Raw genomic sequence first — 14,766 nt, 5'->3', positions numbered from 1 at the left:
GTACTGAGTCTCTAACTATCTCCCTGGTTGGAAATATTTAATGCTTATTGTTACAAATTATCGCACATCTCACTTATTCCACAGAATGAACCCTGTAGCCTTATGTGGATTCCCCAGAATTTGCCCCCTGTGCTTTTTCAAAATCTTTGCTGATTTTGTTTTGTCTTTTGCTGTTGTAAATCACAGCCTTCAGTACAACCATGTGCTGAATCAAGAGAGTTCAGTTTATATGACAGGCCAAAACAGAAATATTACAAGACAATGAGGGTGACAAAGCAGAACTTAAGAAAAACAACACCCTATTAGATCCATGTCATTACAGGTGCAGAAACAATTTCATGGAAGTTAGAATATTTGGCCATGTTGTTAGTCACACCTAATTAGTCACAGAATAAGTTTTACAGCTTAAGAAACAAGTCAAAAGAGTTGCTCTGCTGAATTTTAATTTTTGCCCAATTTTATTTATCATATTAATATTGATGGTTACTTTATTGATGTGTGATTTCTGGGTTTTAAAATGTAGATGGGTAGACTCAAACTATCACTTTGTATACAAGCTAGGGCATCTGGCAGAAATATTTTCTGCTATCACTGTGGCAGTGATAGCTATGTTTAGCACCATTCAAAATGGAATATGATCTGCTCAATGAATTTTCTCCAGGAATAAGGATATGAACCTACAGCAACATAGTCTAAATCAGTGGCTCTTTTTCAAGCTGTCTTTTTAAAGATCACTTCCAAATAGTGGTTCTAATTCCAGTTCAATTAAATTAGAATCTCTGATGGGGGAACCCAAAGCACCTTTATTTTTCTCTTTTTAAGCTCCTCACATAATTTCAGTGTGTGGCAAGTTCATCAAGAATCACTAGTCTAATTAAAATATTTCTGTGTGCCAAAAATATTGTGTTTATTCCATACTAAGTGACTGTTTTCCACACCTGGTTATATTTAATTTATGTCTCTTGGTGGAAAATAATTAAAATGTAAATTTAGCAAAATGAAATTGTATTTATTAAGAGCTACAAATATGGAGAACCTGCTTAGATATTTATGTATGTAATACTAATGTTTATAAGCTGAAGATTTCAAATTTATCTTTCAGCTAAACCAAGCATCAATCATTATTCATCAAGAATCATTTAGTGAATCATTTGCATCCTACTCATAATCTGGATACAATTTTAAGAAAATGTTATACTAGAGAATATAGTCACTATTTATATCCATTGCACAGAAAAAGACTGTGTTTTGTAAAGTAGTGTCATGTACTACCATTGAAATTTAGGGTAGAGATATGAAAATTCATATTGAAGAAGATTGGAATTGTTTGCTTGTTTTTAATATCAAATTTGATTGGTCATTTTTTTACTTCTTGGAAAAAATATGTGATAACAAGACTATATTCAACACAATATGAGGGAATCTCATTCAGTTACCACAAATATGTATATATTTTAATTCAAGGGAAAACATTAATCAGAAATTCTTTCTTCACCTGGTTTCCCTAATCTGTTACACGTTACTTCTTTTTAAATTATATTATCTTTACTGCAGTAACAATGGTTTACAACATTGTATACAGTTTGGAGACAGTTTCACACCTTTTCAGATGTATGTTACCATACCACCACCCTCACCACCAAAGCACGCATGATCCTCCACACGAGTGCACTAGGCCTCCTTCTGTCTTCCACACTGCCTGCCTCCAACCCCTTTCCCTACAACCTTCTCCTCTAGTGGCTTCAGTTCTTTGGTCAGGTTTCTAGGGTTTGCTGTGTGGTAAAATTTTCCTGTTCCTTTGTTTTATTTCTCTATATTCCACGTATGAATGAGATTATCCAGTATTTCTTTCTTCTCCTGGCTTACTAAACTTGGCATAACCCTTTCCTGTTCTATCCATGTTATCACAAATGGCAAAATTTCATCTTTTTTTTTTTAATAGCTGAATAGTTGAGTGGAGATTTGAAATCAGTACTAGTAGCTTTCAGAATTTCATGACTGACATAGGAAATGATAGTGTTATTTTGAACCTTGATTGAGTAATCCAACCAGAAACCAAAACAATAACCCAAAGCAGTCTTATCCTTTCTGCTGTACAGCCAATCCTTAGTCATATCTTAGAGCAGTGATTTGCCTCAGAGTTAAGTCCAGCCCTTTTTTTTTTTTTAAAGATTTATTTATTTATTTGTGCATACAGAACTGGGGTACAGCCCAGAGGCTCAGGGGCAGTGAGAGGCTTCACCAGAGACAGAGAGGGGAGCAGAACAGGCAGATAGACGAAGTACACTGCTGAGGGGAGCAGCGGGCGGGTCAGGAGAGGTCTGGCTCGCCATGTGGTCTCCTCCGGGGCAGGCGGGAATCGAACTCATGTGGAAGTGGCTTCAGATTCTCAGTGCTGCGCTTTAACCCGCTGCGCCATCAGGGAGGGCCAAGTCCAGCCCTTTTATGTAAATAGTTTTATTGGAAATTAGCCTTGCTCATTCATTTACTTAATATCTCTGTCTACATTTAGGCTTCAAGAGCAGGTGTGACAAACCAACTAGTCTGCAAAACATTTGCAGAAAGTTTACCAACTCCTGTCTTAGACTATATTGGTCACATGTTCAAAGATTGAATTACAGATTATTGGCACTTCTAAATAGATCTCTTAAACTAAATTTGGTCTTTCACACACATCAAGTAAGTAATTGTAGATGATTCCTCTTTTTGCGCTGTCACGAGGAGTCTGTAGTTGAAGTAAAGGAATTTGCTTTGGCGTGGGGAATATGCAATTAGCACCCTCATCTTCCTACTGGAGGGGTCTAGGATCCTGTTCATTCACCTGCGGCTGCCCTTTCCTTGCCTAACTTGTCCTCCATGTTCTCTACATCACAATCCTTGCTGTTGCCTCCTCTGCTGGGGGTGGACATTGAATAGCCTGTAAAGGGGGGGAACCCAGACCTTGAAGCTCCTCCTCTGCAGCCTCTGAGGCTAAAGACCATTTTTCACACGTCTTGCTGATAATGGATCTGAACATGGGAGTTTGAAGATCAGGAGTGGTTTAACCTTTAACCCTGGCCTAAGCAGAAAGTTCAAGAAGGTATGGAAGTAGACTGGAGAGGGCATATCTCTAGTCTCTGGTGCAAAACAAGGGTAGATGGCTCTCCTCCCAGCAGTCAGGCACATCTCCACCTCAGGCACCTGAATGCTAATGACTGCTCTCACCCCCTGGCTGGGTTACTTGCAGGACTTGAACATATAATAGAAATTGAAGAATATAAACATTTTTAGATTTCAAAGAATGTATTCCCATTTGCTAGCAGGTAAAGTTTTAGGCCTTTGATTTTTAGTTACATTTATAGAAAGATATTTTATACAGAGCAAGGAAGTACACATGAATGAGATTGAATGGTACTCTTTAAACACAGGCAACCTGATCATCAGAGCTGCAAGTTTGCACTGGAAGTTACAATCTTAAGAAAAATACTGGGGTCATTTTTTTTTTTTGAAGGAGATTAGCGTAAACTTTTCACTAGTGAATGTCAAGTTATTTTTGTGCCTCCAGAAGACTTTTTTAAAATAAAGTATTTAAAGTATTTCAGACCAAAACATCAGAAATTATTTGAAATTGATTGTTTAGTTTATTCTGTTGGTGATTTAAGTCCATCTGCCCTAGTGACTCTTATGCTGGGCATAGTTATGTCTGACCTTATTGAATACATCTTTGGTGAGAGAGCTTTTCTTCTGCTTGTTGGTTTTTCTTCTTCCAGGGTGCTCAGAAATAATGCATTGTATTTGGGCATAGTTTTCTCGATTGTGACAGCTCCAAGTGCTTATGGTATTTAAAGGCCCTGGCTAAAGACTCCTGTCTTTTTGCTTTTCTAATGTAGTAAGGCAATGATAGAATTTGACTGAATTGCTTCCTATAATAAAGACACCAATATGTGCTGAAATAGTTCTTTTTGTGGTTTTGTAAATACTTTAAATCTCTACTTAGCTATGTTTATATATAATTTCTAAGTATACTCCCTTTCCCTTCACTAATTCTCATCTTTTCTTTTTGTATTAGGTCAGTGACTATCATCTGTTCTACAAGATGAGCAACAGCCACCCTCTTCGCCCCTTTACTGCAGTGGGGGAAATTGATCATGTGCACATTTTGTCTGAACATATCGGTGCCTTGTTAATTGGGGAAGAGTATGGCGATGTCACATTTGTTGTGGAAAAGAAACGATTTCCTGCCCACAGGGTAATTTTAGCAGCAAGGTGCCAATATTTTCGGTGAGTATATAATAGTTTTTGAAGATTCAAGTCACTTGTAGGAAATGCTGCTATTTTCTACCCTATGAAAATATGGATCCAAGCATAATGATACATTCTAGCAGTCTTTCAGTTCAACATCCATTAAGAATTTCATCTTTCTAGACTTTGTTATCTTTTGAAAAATGCCTTTTCCTTTAGGAATCATCTAAGAATTATAGGATTACAAGGCTTCCAGGTTAGGCAGTACTCAGTCAGTCAATTTTCAAGGCCTTAAGAATATTTATCAGGTTGTCTTTGTTACCTGTACTTTCTCTTCAGTCAATGACTAATTGAACTGAAGCCGATTTATTGGCAGATCATCTTCTAGTTGTATAGGTAGACCCAAAGCGAGACTTGCTAACGAAACTATGTGTGTCTCAATTTCACACTACTGAGGTCCTGGGTCTGTAGGTAACCCAACAGGTCTCTCTCTTAGACCTGCAGTTTGATAACTCCAAATTAAAGGAAGCTTAAGTATTTACTAAGTTGTCTAGCTACATTAGAAATAAAACCAAACAAAATATTTATGTATTTAATTATGTATAAAAATCCCATTTATATATAACTGTTGTTTGCTACTCAAACCCTAATATCCAGGTTATAAATATTAAACTGAATTCTAATTACTGTACACTTTAATATTAGTTAAGAGGTCATCATTACTAAGGTATTGACTAATAATTTATTCTTGATAGATCCATAGAATTCATATCAGTTGAGTCATAGATTTGCCCAGGAACCCATATATCTAAAAACAGAAGTGCCAATGACTGAGAAAATTTCAGTTACTTACTATTGAAAGCTACAGTTATATTTTTTGTACTCAGACTAACCAAGACAGCAAAACAATACCTAGATTCATAAGCATATTATAGTAAGTGTATCTCTAGGAAATAATTGCCTTTTTCTAGCCTTTTATAATCACCTTATAAACATTTGTGGAATGTCTCATAATCGCAACCATTTTGCATTGAAAATACCTCTGTCGATGAAACCAGGAGCTTACAAAAGAGAGAAGTCTATGAAAAATTCTAGCTAAACCTCTTCTGTTCCTCTTGTTAGTGGTCAGCTTTCCAAAGCATCAGACCTTGGTCTAATTTTTATTTGTTACTGGCCTCTGTCTTCTGTACAGTTCTCCTGAGGATTGGAGGTATAATACAGGTAGTAATTCAATAAAGAGTAGCAGAGAAATTCAAATTAATTACCTTCCTGGATTGTCTAGTTCTCATTTTTTAGATGAGCAGACAAGGAATAATAGGGGGATTTTTTTTTTAATCTGAAAAACACTGAAAGACCAAAAATGTCAAGTCAACCATAATTCCATTAACGGTACCATTTTTAGTTTATAAAGTGACAGATGAGAAAAAGTCTCCCCCCCCCCAGTCAACTAATCATATTTCCAGAGACAACTACTATTAATGGTTTAATATGAATTTCCCCTGATTTTTCTTGATTTAAGTAGACATAGCTATATATTACTTATATACGTACACATAAAAGTGTGTATATTATATACCCATAAAAGTATGTGTTTATTCACTTTTTTACCCCATGTAACACATAGGTGCTGTAACTTGACTTACTTGCTATCTCCTACACATCCTTCCTAGATGTATTGTTCTTCCTTGATCTTTCTAATGGCTGTGGAGAATGTGTGTGTCAGTGTCAGTTTTTTTCAAGAACATCCCTATCAATGGACCTTTTTTCCACCTAGTATTACCAAAATATTGATTCTCCCCCCCCCACTATTCCCAGTGTTTCATATATAGTCTTATATATTTATCTTTACTTGCTGTTTTATTTCTTTAGAGTTATAAATTAAAGTGAAATAACTGAGTTGAATAGTATTCTTATTTAGATTTGAATATATATTACTTAAATTACTTTCAAGAAAGGGGTGCTCATTTCTTCTCTGAAAGCAGGGCATGCGAGAACTTATTTTCCCATTGTTTTTGCAGCACTGACTATTAACAGGCTTTTTAATTTCTGTCATTCAAATAGGATAATGGCACCTGGTTGTGCTGAGTTTTTATCTGGTTATACCTTTTCCTGTAGAGTTCCTTTTGGGATGGCCTTGTTGATCTTTAACATCTTTATACTGATTTCACTGTTCTTCTCAAGAGAGTACTTTCTTCTTTCTATTTAGTTAATATCCATTACATGTCTTGGACCCTTAGGATATTTCATTAGTCCAGTTGTTTATAGAATGAACTCAAAATAATTTAAAAATCATTTTCTTTAAAGAACTATTTAAGGTGATTGTTCTGCATTTCATCACCTGAATCTCTGTCATTAGACAAATTGATATCTGTATAAAATAATGCCGATAACCATTATTTCCTAGTTTTGTAGCAAGTCCTATTTGAGGTTTCCCTTATGCATTTCTTTTCTGTCTTGCAGAGCATTACTGTATGGTGGAATGCGAGAATCTCAGCCGGAAGCAGAGATCCCCCTTGAAGACACCACGGCAGAAGCATTCACAATGCTACTTAAGTACATCTATACTGGGCGGGCAACACTGACAGATGAGAAGGAGGAGGTGCTGTTAGACTTTTTGAGCCTGGCTCATAAATATGGATTTCCAGAGCTGGAGGATTCTACCTCTGAATATCTCTGCACCATTCTTAACATTCAGAATGTCTGTATGACTTTTGATGTTGCCAGCCTCTACTCACTCCCCAAGTTAACTTGTATGTGCTGCCTGTTTATGGACAGAAATGCTCAGGAGGTTCTCTCAAGTGAAGGTTTCCTCTCCCTTTCTAAGGTGTGTCATAGTCTACAAGCAATTTCCATGCATGCATTGTCTTACTTATACCTGAACAGTAAAAATGTAGCAGTGGTTATGGAAGAAGTTGTCTGCCTACCGTCTGCCTCTTGCTGCTGGCACTCTAGGTCATATAGAGAGAGGCAGATTTCTTTTGTTTCCTTTTAAGGATGTTCTGGTAAGTTTTATATGCCCAAGAGACTGTGCTGCTGGCTGGTTTTTTCAAAGTGCTAGCAGTCAAATCATCTCCTTTGGGTGTTTCATACTCTGTTTTGGTTTTATATTTCTCTGGCAGAGAGTGCAACTAATGATTTCTTATTATGAGGGGAAATCTATAAAGGAGGTTTGATGAGCATTGGATATGTTTAAATCATCCCTCCCCACCCCACCAAGCTGGTTCAATGGTCACTCTTAGACAGTGAATATATATTGATACATATTTACAACATTATGTGCTATGTTACAGAGAAACTGCTTTGCTTACATCTTTCTCTGAACCCCAGAGAGTTTGGTTCTCTCCCTTTTTCTTTCTCTGTTCCTCCAAGGACTTAAATTTTTTTGAATATGAAAACCTTTTTGAAAAGCCATGTATCTTGGTTTGAGTGTAAACTGTGATTTTTATTATCCTGCAAGATTTTTAAGGGCAGGGATCTCTAGGGGTTCCTGAAGGTCATTCTGGTAACCTGAGAACCACAAATATGCTACTACAGTAATTGGAGTAAAGGATTTTGAATTTTAGAAACTGACTGTGTCTTGCAAACTTATAAATGTAAACTCTACTGAAGAACCTCTGTGTACTTACAACCTGCAATAACTTCTCACATTGCCATATTTCTTCTTTGTTTTATTAAAGATGGGTGTAGATAGGTTGGGAGGACTAGATATTTGATGTAGTGGTCCAAGATGCCAGGTAAGAACACAAAGTCCTACCATCCTTTCTTACTATTGACATAGCCATAATGGGCAGAAAAATATAGTACACAGAGAATAAGAAGTGAAGATGGTCAAAGAGTTAATTATTCAAAGATTAGTGATACTTTTGCTTATTGAACGCATGTTATTGAGTGCACATTCTGTTAACTGGACTTTGCCCTCTATCTTTTTCAGACAGCCCTTTTAAACATCGTATTAAGAGATTCATTTGCAGCTCCCGAAAAAGATATTTTCCTAGCCTTGTTGAACTGGTGTAAGCATAATTCCAAGGAGAATCATGCTGAAATCATGCAGGCTGTGCGCTTACCTCTGATGAGTCTCACCGAGCTTCTGAATGTTGTGAGGCCTTCGGGATTGTTGTCTCCTGATGCCATCCTGGATGCTATTAAGGTTCGATCAGAGAGCCGGGATATGGACTTAAATTATAGAGGCATGCTCAGTAAGTACTTCTTATCCTGATCTCACCAAGAACCTTTGTTTGTATCTTATTACAGTTAGTTACAAAATTATAGTACAGCTATATGTGGGGCTGTGAATATACAGCTGTTTCTTATGAAATACCTTCCTTTCATTCTCCTGTTAATTTCTTTTGAGGTTGTCTAGACTCTGTGTACCTCCCAAATATTTATTTCTTGCCATTTATGGAGAAATTTTTCTAGCTGCTCACTAGAAGATTGAAACTAGATCCTTTGCTATAAAACCTCTCATGTTAAGGCCTTTCCTTCTTTCCTCCATTTAATCAGTACTGAGTCCATGATATGTGTTTGCTATTATTTTGGTATTCTGAACATGGAGACTATAAATAATAATAGCTAACATTTAAGTAGCATTTCCAACCTTAGATGGTGATTTTTCTTATTAATTAAAATATCAGTTAACACTTATAATGCATTTATGTGTATCAGTGGGAGTCCTACATGATCTCACAACAAACCTTTGCCTTTTGAGGTAGGTACTGTTATTGGCTCCATTTCACAGGTAAGGAAACAGAAGTACAGAGAGGTTAAGTAAATAACCTAAGGTCACACAGAAAGTTGTGGTGCTGAGGAACTCGACTTTTATAGTTTGGCTCCAGAGATTGTGTAATTAAGTTATAACCCAAACTGGCTGAAAACTGTGTTAGTGTAAAATACAATCTGTTTTTGATATTTTCATTTCATTGTAGAAACAAGACTTACTTTCATGAAAAGTTAAGCACAGTACTCAAGATGGGTACATGCTGTGAACTTCAGAAGTTTGGGATAGTTGAGGGAAGATTTCATGGAGGTTATGAAGTTTGAGGTGAGCCTTGACATTTGATTTGAATGGCATCAGTTATAATGCGTTTTCTTGGGAGGACAGGTAAGGTTAATAGACAGATTAGAGCATTTGAAGAACTGAATAGAAGAGTTTGTGTAAAGTGGAATGCTTATATTAAAGAAAGTCTGCAATAGTCAGCTCAGTAAAATGGAGGTATTGGAAACTGGATTGGGATTACTCTACATGTATTGATTTTATGAGCCAGTTTTAGAGGAGGAATGGCATGAGTATGGTGGTGGTTTTGAAATGTCCATGTACAATACTTGATTTGGAGTAGAGAAAAACTAGATTTGGGGAGGCCAGTGAAGAGTGGTTTTGAAATGTCCATGTACAATACTTGATTTGGAGTAGAGAAAAACTAGATTTGGGGAGGCCAGTGAAGAGGGTATTTAACCAGTGCACAACTGATACAACTTAGACCAGAGGGACAGCAGGGCAAAGGGATAAAAATAAATGTATACAGAAGATACTAGGTTTTTTTGTTGTTGTTGTTTTGTGTTGTTTTCCTCAACAGTTTTTTTTTCTTCTCTCTCTTTTTAAATATATATAATAGTTTATTTTTACATCATTTTGAGCATTTTTCCATCTCATTTGCAATCCCCTTGGGCTTCCCATCACCAAATCACCCATGTGTCATCACCATAGTCCAGTGCATTTCCTTCCCCCGACTGTTTTGATCCCATTCCCCACTCCACTCCCACAAAATGTCTCTGGTATATAGCTATTCATCATTATCGTTATTTCTTGCTTGTTCCTGCTATGAGAGAAACCATCCAGTAGTTTTCCTTTTCTTTCTGGCTTATTTCACTAAGCATGATCTTTTCCAGCTACATCCATGTCGCTGCAAAAGGCATGGGTTTATTTTTTTGGTTGCTGAGTAATATTTCATTGTATATATGTACCGCATCTTTTTAATCCAGTCATCCACTTTTGGGCATTTGGGCTGTTTCCATGCCTTTCTAATTGTGAATAAAGCAGCAATAAACATGGGGGTGCAGGTATCTTTTTGAATCAGTGTTTTTGTGTCTTTGGGTAGATACTTAGGAGTGGGGTTGCTGGGTCATATGGAAGCTCCATGTTAAGCAGTTTGAGGAACTTCCAAACAGTTTTCCATAGTGGTTGTACTAGTTTGCATTCCCACCAGCAGTGCAGGAGAGTTCCTTTTTTTCTACATCCTCGCCAACATTTGTTGTTGCTAGTTGTTTGAAGATGTGCCATTCTCACTGTTGTGAGGTGGTATCTCATTGTGGTTTTAATTTGCATCTCCCTTATTACGAGTGATGTTGAACATTTTTGCATATGCTTGTTGGCCATCTGCATTTCCTCTTTGGGGAAGTGTCTTTTTCACTTTTCTGCCTATTTTTTGATGGGGTTGTTTATTTTTGTTTAGTTTCATCAGTTCTCCATATATTTTTGTGATCAACCCTTTATCACTAGTTTTGTGTAAGAAAAATTTTTTCCCAATCAGTGGGATGTCTGTTTTTGTAATGTCTCTTTTGCTGTATAGAAGCTCTTTAACTTGATGTAGTCCCATCTATTTATCCTTGCTTTCACTATCGTTGCATTGGGTGCTGTATCTTTAAAGATGTCGCTGAAGTGTATGTTGTGTAGTGTTTGGTCCATCTTTGCTTCCAGGTACTTTATGGTTTCCATTCTTATGTCTCAGTCTTTAATCCACTTTGAGTTGATTTTTGTGTATGGTGTGAGGAAGTGATCTAGTTTCATTTCTTTGCATGTAGCTTCCCAGTTTTCCCAGCACCATTTGCTGAACAAACTTTCTTTGTTCCATTGTATCTTCTTTGCTCCTTTGTCAAAGATTAGCTTTCCATAAGCTTGTGGGTTTATAGCTGGGTTTTCTATTCGAATCCACTGGTCTGTATGTCTGTTCTTGTTCCAGTACCATGCAGTTTTGAGTATTATGGCTTTGTAGTATAGCTTGAAGTTTGGGATTGTAATGCCTCCATTTTGATATTTCTTAGACATGAGGGTTTTGGCTATTCGAGGTCTTTTGTGATTTCTTTAAAGAATGCCATTGAGACTTATTGGGATGGCGTTAAATCTGTATATCACTTTTGCTAGGATGGCCATTTTGATGATGTTAATTCTCCTGATCCATGAGCAAGGGATATCTTTCCATTTCATGGTGTTTTCTTGAATTTCGTTTAAATAAAAGTGTTTTGTAATTTTCTTTGTAGAGGTCTTTTACCTCCTTTGTTAGGTTGACTCCCAGGTATTTGATTCTTTTTGTTTTAATTGAAAAGGGGATAGTTTTTTTAAATTTCTGTTTCTTCAGATTGGTTCTTTGTGTATAAGAAAACCTCTGATTTTTGTGTGTTGATTTTATATCCTGCTACCTTGCTAAACTGGTGGGTGGTCTTGATTAGTTTCTTTGTGGATGTTTTGAGGGTTTTCCATGTAGATTAACATATCGTCTGCAAATAAGGACAGTTTTATTTCTTCTTTCCTTATTTGGATTCCTTGTATGTCTATGTCTTTTTCCTGTCTTATTGCTCTGGCTAGAACTTACAATGTTATGTTGAAGAGCAATGGCTATTGTTTTGTTCCTTATCTCAAAGGAAAGCCTTTCAGCTTTTCTCCATTGAGGATAATATTGGCTGTGGGTTTGTCACATATGGCTTTTATCATGTTGAGGTGTGTTCCTTCTATTCCGAGGATTTTGAGGGCCTTAAACATAAATGGGTGCTGAACTTTGTTGAATGCCTTCTCTGCATTTATTTATATGATTATGTAGTTTTTATTTTTCTGTCAGTTGATGTGATGGATGACATTAATTGATTTTCTGATGTTGAACCATCCTTGTGCTCCTGGGATAAAGCCCACTTGCTTTATTGCATTGTTGGATTCTGTTGGCTATGATTTTGTTGAGGAGATTTGCATTGGGGAGATTGGTCTGAAGTTTTCTTTTTTTGTGTTTTCTTTGTTAGGTTTTGGTATTAGTGTGATGTTGGCTTCGTAGAACGTTTGTGGTAGTTTTCCTTCTTTTTCAGTTTTTTGGATGAGTCTGTGTAGAATAGGCACTAGTTCTTTTCTGCACAATCAGTAAAATTCATTTGTAAATCCATCTGGTCCTGGACTTTTCTTTTTGGGGAGGGTTTTGATTACTTCTTCAATTTCCTTGCTAATTGACGTCTATAGTTATTCTATTTCTTTTTTATCTAGCTTTGGGTGGTTGTAGAGTTGTAGGAATTTGTCCATTTATGCTAAATTGTCGAACTTGTTTGTATATAGTTGCTCATAGTATTCTCTGATTATTCTTTTGATTTCTGCTGGATCTGTTGTGATTCCTCTTTTGTTTATGTTTCTATTTATTTGTGCTTTCTCTTGTTTTTTCTTTGTGAGCCTTGCTAATGGCCTGTCTATCTTGTTTATTTTTTCGAAGAACCAACTTTTGGTTTCATTGATTTTTTTGGACTGTTTTTCTAACATCCATTTCATTTATTTATTATTTGACTTTTATTATTTCCTGTCTTCTACTGGCTTTTGGATTATTTTGTTGTTCTTTTTCCAGTTCTTTAAGGTGGAACACTAGGTTGTTTGTTTGAGTTATTTCTTGTTTCTTTATGTGAGCTTGTAATGCAATATAGTTTCCTCTTATAACTGCTTTTAATGTGTCCCATAAATTTTGGAGATTTGTGTCATCGTTGTCATTCTTCTCCAGGTATTTTTTGATTTCTTCTTTGATCTCCTCATATGGTCCTCCAGTAGTGTGGGTTTCAGTCTTCACATGGTAGGTGGGTTTCTTGTCTTCTTCATATGGTTTATTTCTAGTTTGATTCCTTCATGGTCAGAGAAAATAGTTGGTATGATTTTGACCTTAGTGTATCTATTGGTATTTATCTTGTGACCCAGTATGTGGTCAATGCTAGAGATGATCCATGTGGTTTTGAGAAAAATGTGTACTTAGATTTTTGGGGGTGCAGTATTCTATAGATGTCTGTTAGACCCATGTTGTCCAGGTCCTTGCTCAGAGCTTTAGTGTCTTTGCTTATTTTTTGTCTCATTGATCTGTCTATTGTGGAGAGTGGCGTGTTGAATTCTCCTACTATGTATGTATTCTCTCTGATATACATTTTCATAGATGACAGTAATTTCCTGATATATTTTGGTGCTCCTTCATTTGGTGCAAATATGTTGATGATTGTTATGTCTCCTTGTATTGTCCCCTTCATCATAATGTAGTGGCCTTCTGTGTCTTTTCACCTTTTTTAATTTGAAGTCTGTTTGATCTAAGTTCCTGTCTTCTTTTTTGGTCCATTTGCTTGTAGAGCTGTTTTCCATCCTTTTATTTTCAATTTGTTTTTATCTTTTGCAATTAGAAGTGTTTCCTGCAGATAGCAGAATGTTGGGTTCTGTTTTTTAATCCATCCTGCAACTCTGTGTCTTTTTATTGATGAGTTTAAGCCATTTGCATTTTGAGATAATATTGATATACTGGCACCTACATTTGCCATTTTGGTCCTTTTGTATTTTTATTCCTTGTTTTGAACTGTTCTTGATCATTCTTCTGTTGGATTTGGTTTGAGGGCTTCTTGTAGTATTTTTTGGAGTGGGGTTTTAGTCAAGACAAAATTGCAGAGTTTCTGAAGATGTCCTTATTTTTCTTCATAGAGGAAGGATAACTTTGCAGGATAGAGTATTCTTGGTTGGCATTTAATGCTTTGGAGTTTGTTGAGTATGTCCCTCCACTCTCTTCTTGCCCGTAGTGTTTCTTCGGAGAAGTCTTATGTCAGCCTGATCGGTTTCCCTTTAAAGGTTATTTTTTTCTTCCCTTTTGTCATTTTCATTATCTTTTCCTTGTCTTGTATTCTTGGTAGTTTTACTATGATGTGTCTTGCTGTATTTCTCCTGTCATCATGGTAGTTTGGTGTTCTTCTTGCTTCTTCATATTAGGGAAGTACTCTTCTATTATCTCTGTGAATATTTTCTAGATTCCTTCTTCATATTAGGGAAGTACTCTGTCTCTGTGAATATTTTCTAGATTCCTTGTCTTTTTTCTTCACCTTCTGGGCTACCTATAGCTCTGATATTTCCTTTCTTCATGGTGTCAGATAGCTAGCTCTTGAAGTGTTTCTTCATTCCTTTTCCTTTTTATTTCTCTTTCTTCAAGGGTGCTGATTTGTTCTTCCATTTCATCTATTCTGTTTTCATTACTTTCCCCAGCATTCTTTGTCTCCTCTAGTGGCCTTTTCATCTCCTGCATTTCTTCCATTTCTTTTTGTGATGTCTCATTTTCTTCAGTTCGTTGATTGCTTGTCTCATATTTTTTTCTCTTTTTCATTTCTTCCATTCATTTCCTTGTTTGCATTCTTCAACTCCTTGATGGCTTGCCTCATTTCATTTTTTTCCTTATCTTCTTTTTGTTTGTTTATCATGATAATTCTGAATTCTCTATCTTGTAGGCTGAGCAGTTTTTGTATTTCTTTGGTGGCTTCTGCTAAGTGATCTTTTTGTGGTGAATTTTCCCCCTG

At 36.3% G+C, this 14,766-nt stretch overlaps 1 protein-coding gene across 1 annotated transcript in view; it reads left to right on the top strand.

Annotated features, from left to right (window-relative positions):
- The window catches only part of BTBD9 (BTB (POZ) domain containing 9), a 391,756-nt gene that overhangs the window by 35,607 nt on the left and 341,383 nt on the right, over positions 1-14,766 (top strand). The window contains exons 2-4 of the mRNA XM_004673441.2: positions 4,049-4,260; positions 6,682-7,045; positions 8,153-8,417. Of these exons, the coding sequence (XP_004673498.1) occupies positions 4,076-4,260; positions 6,682-7,045; positions 8,153-8,417 (814 nt within the window). The 5' untranslated portion in view covers positions 4,049-4,075. The remainder of the gene's footprint in view (positions 1-4,048; positions 4,261-6,681; positions 7,046-8,152; positions 8,418-14,766) is intronic.

The sequence above is a fragment of the Condylura cristata genome, unplaced genomic scaffold, assembly GCF_000260355.1.
Source record: "Condylura cristata isolate star-nosed mole 26May11 unplaced genomic scaffold, ConCri1.0 scaffold00001, whole genome shotgun sequence".
Lineage (NCBI taxonomy): Eukaryota > Metazoa > Chordata > Mammalia > Eulipotyphla > Talpidae > Condylura > Condylura cristata.
The sequence above is the reverse complement of the archived record's forward strand: the minus strand, read 5'-3'. Positions and strand labels throughout refer to the sequence as shown.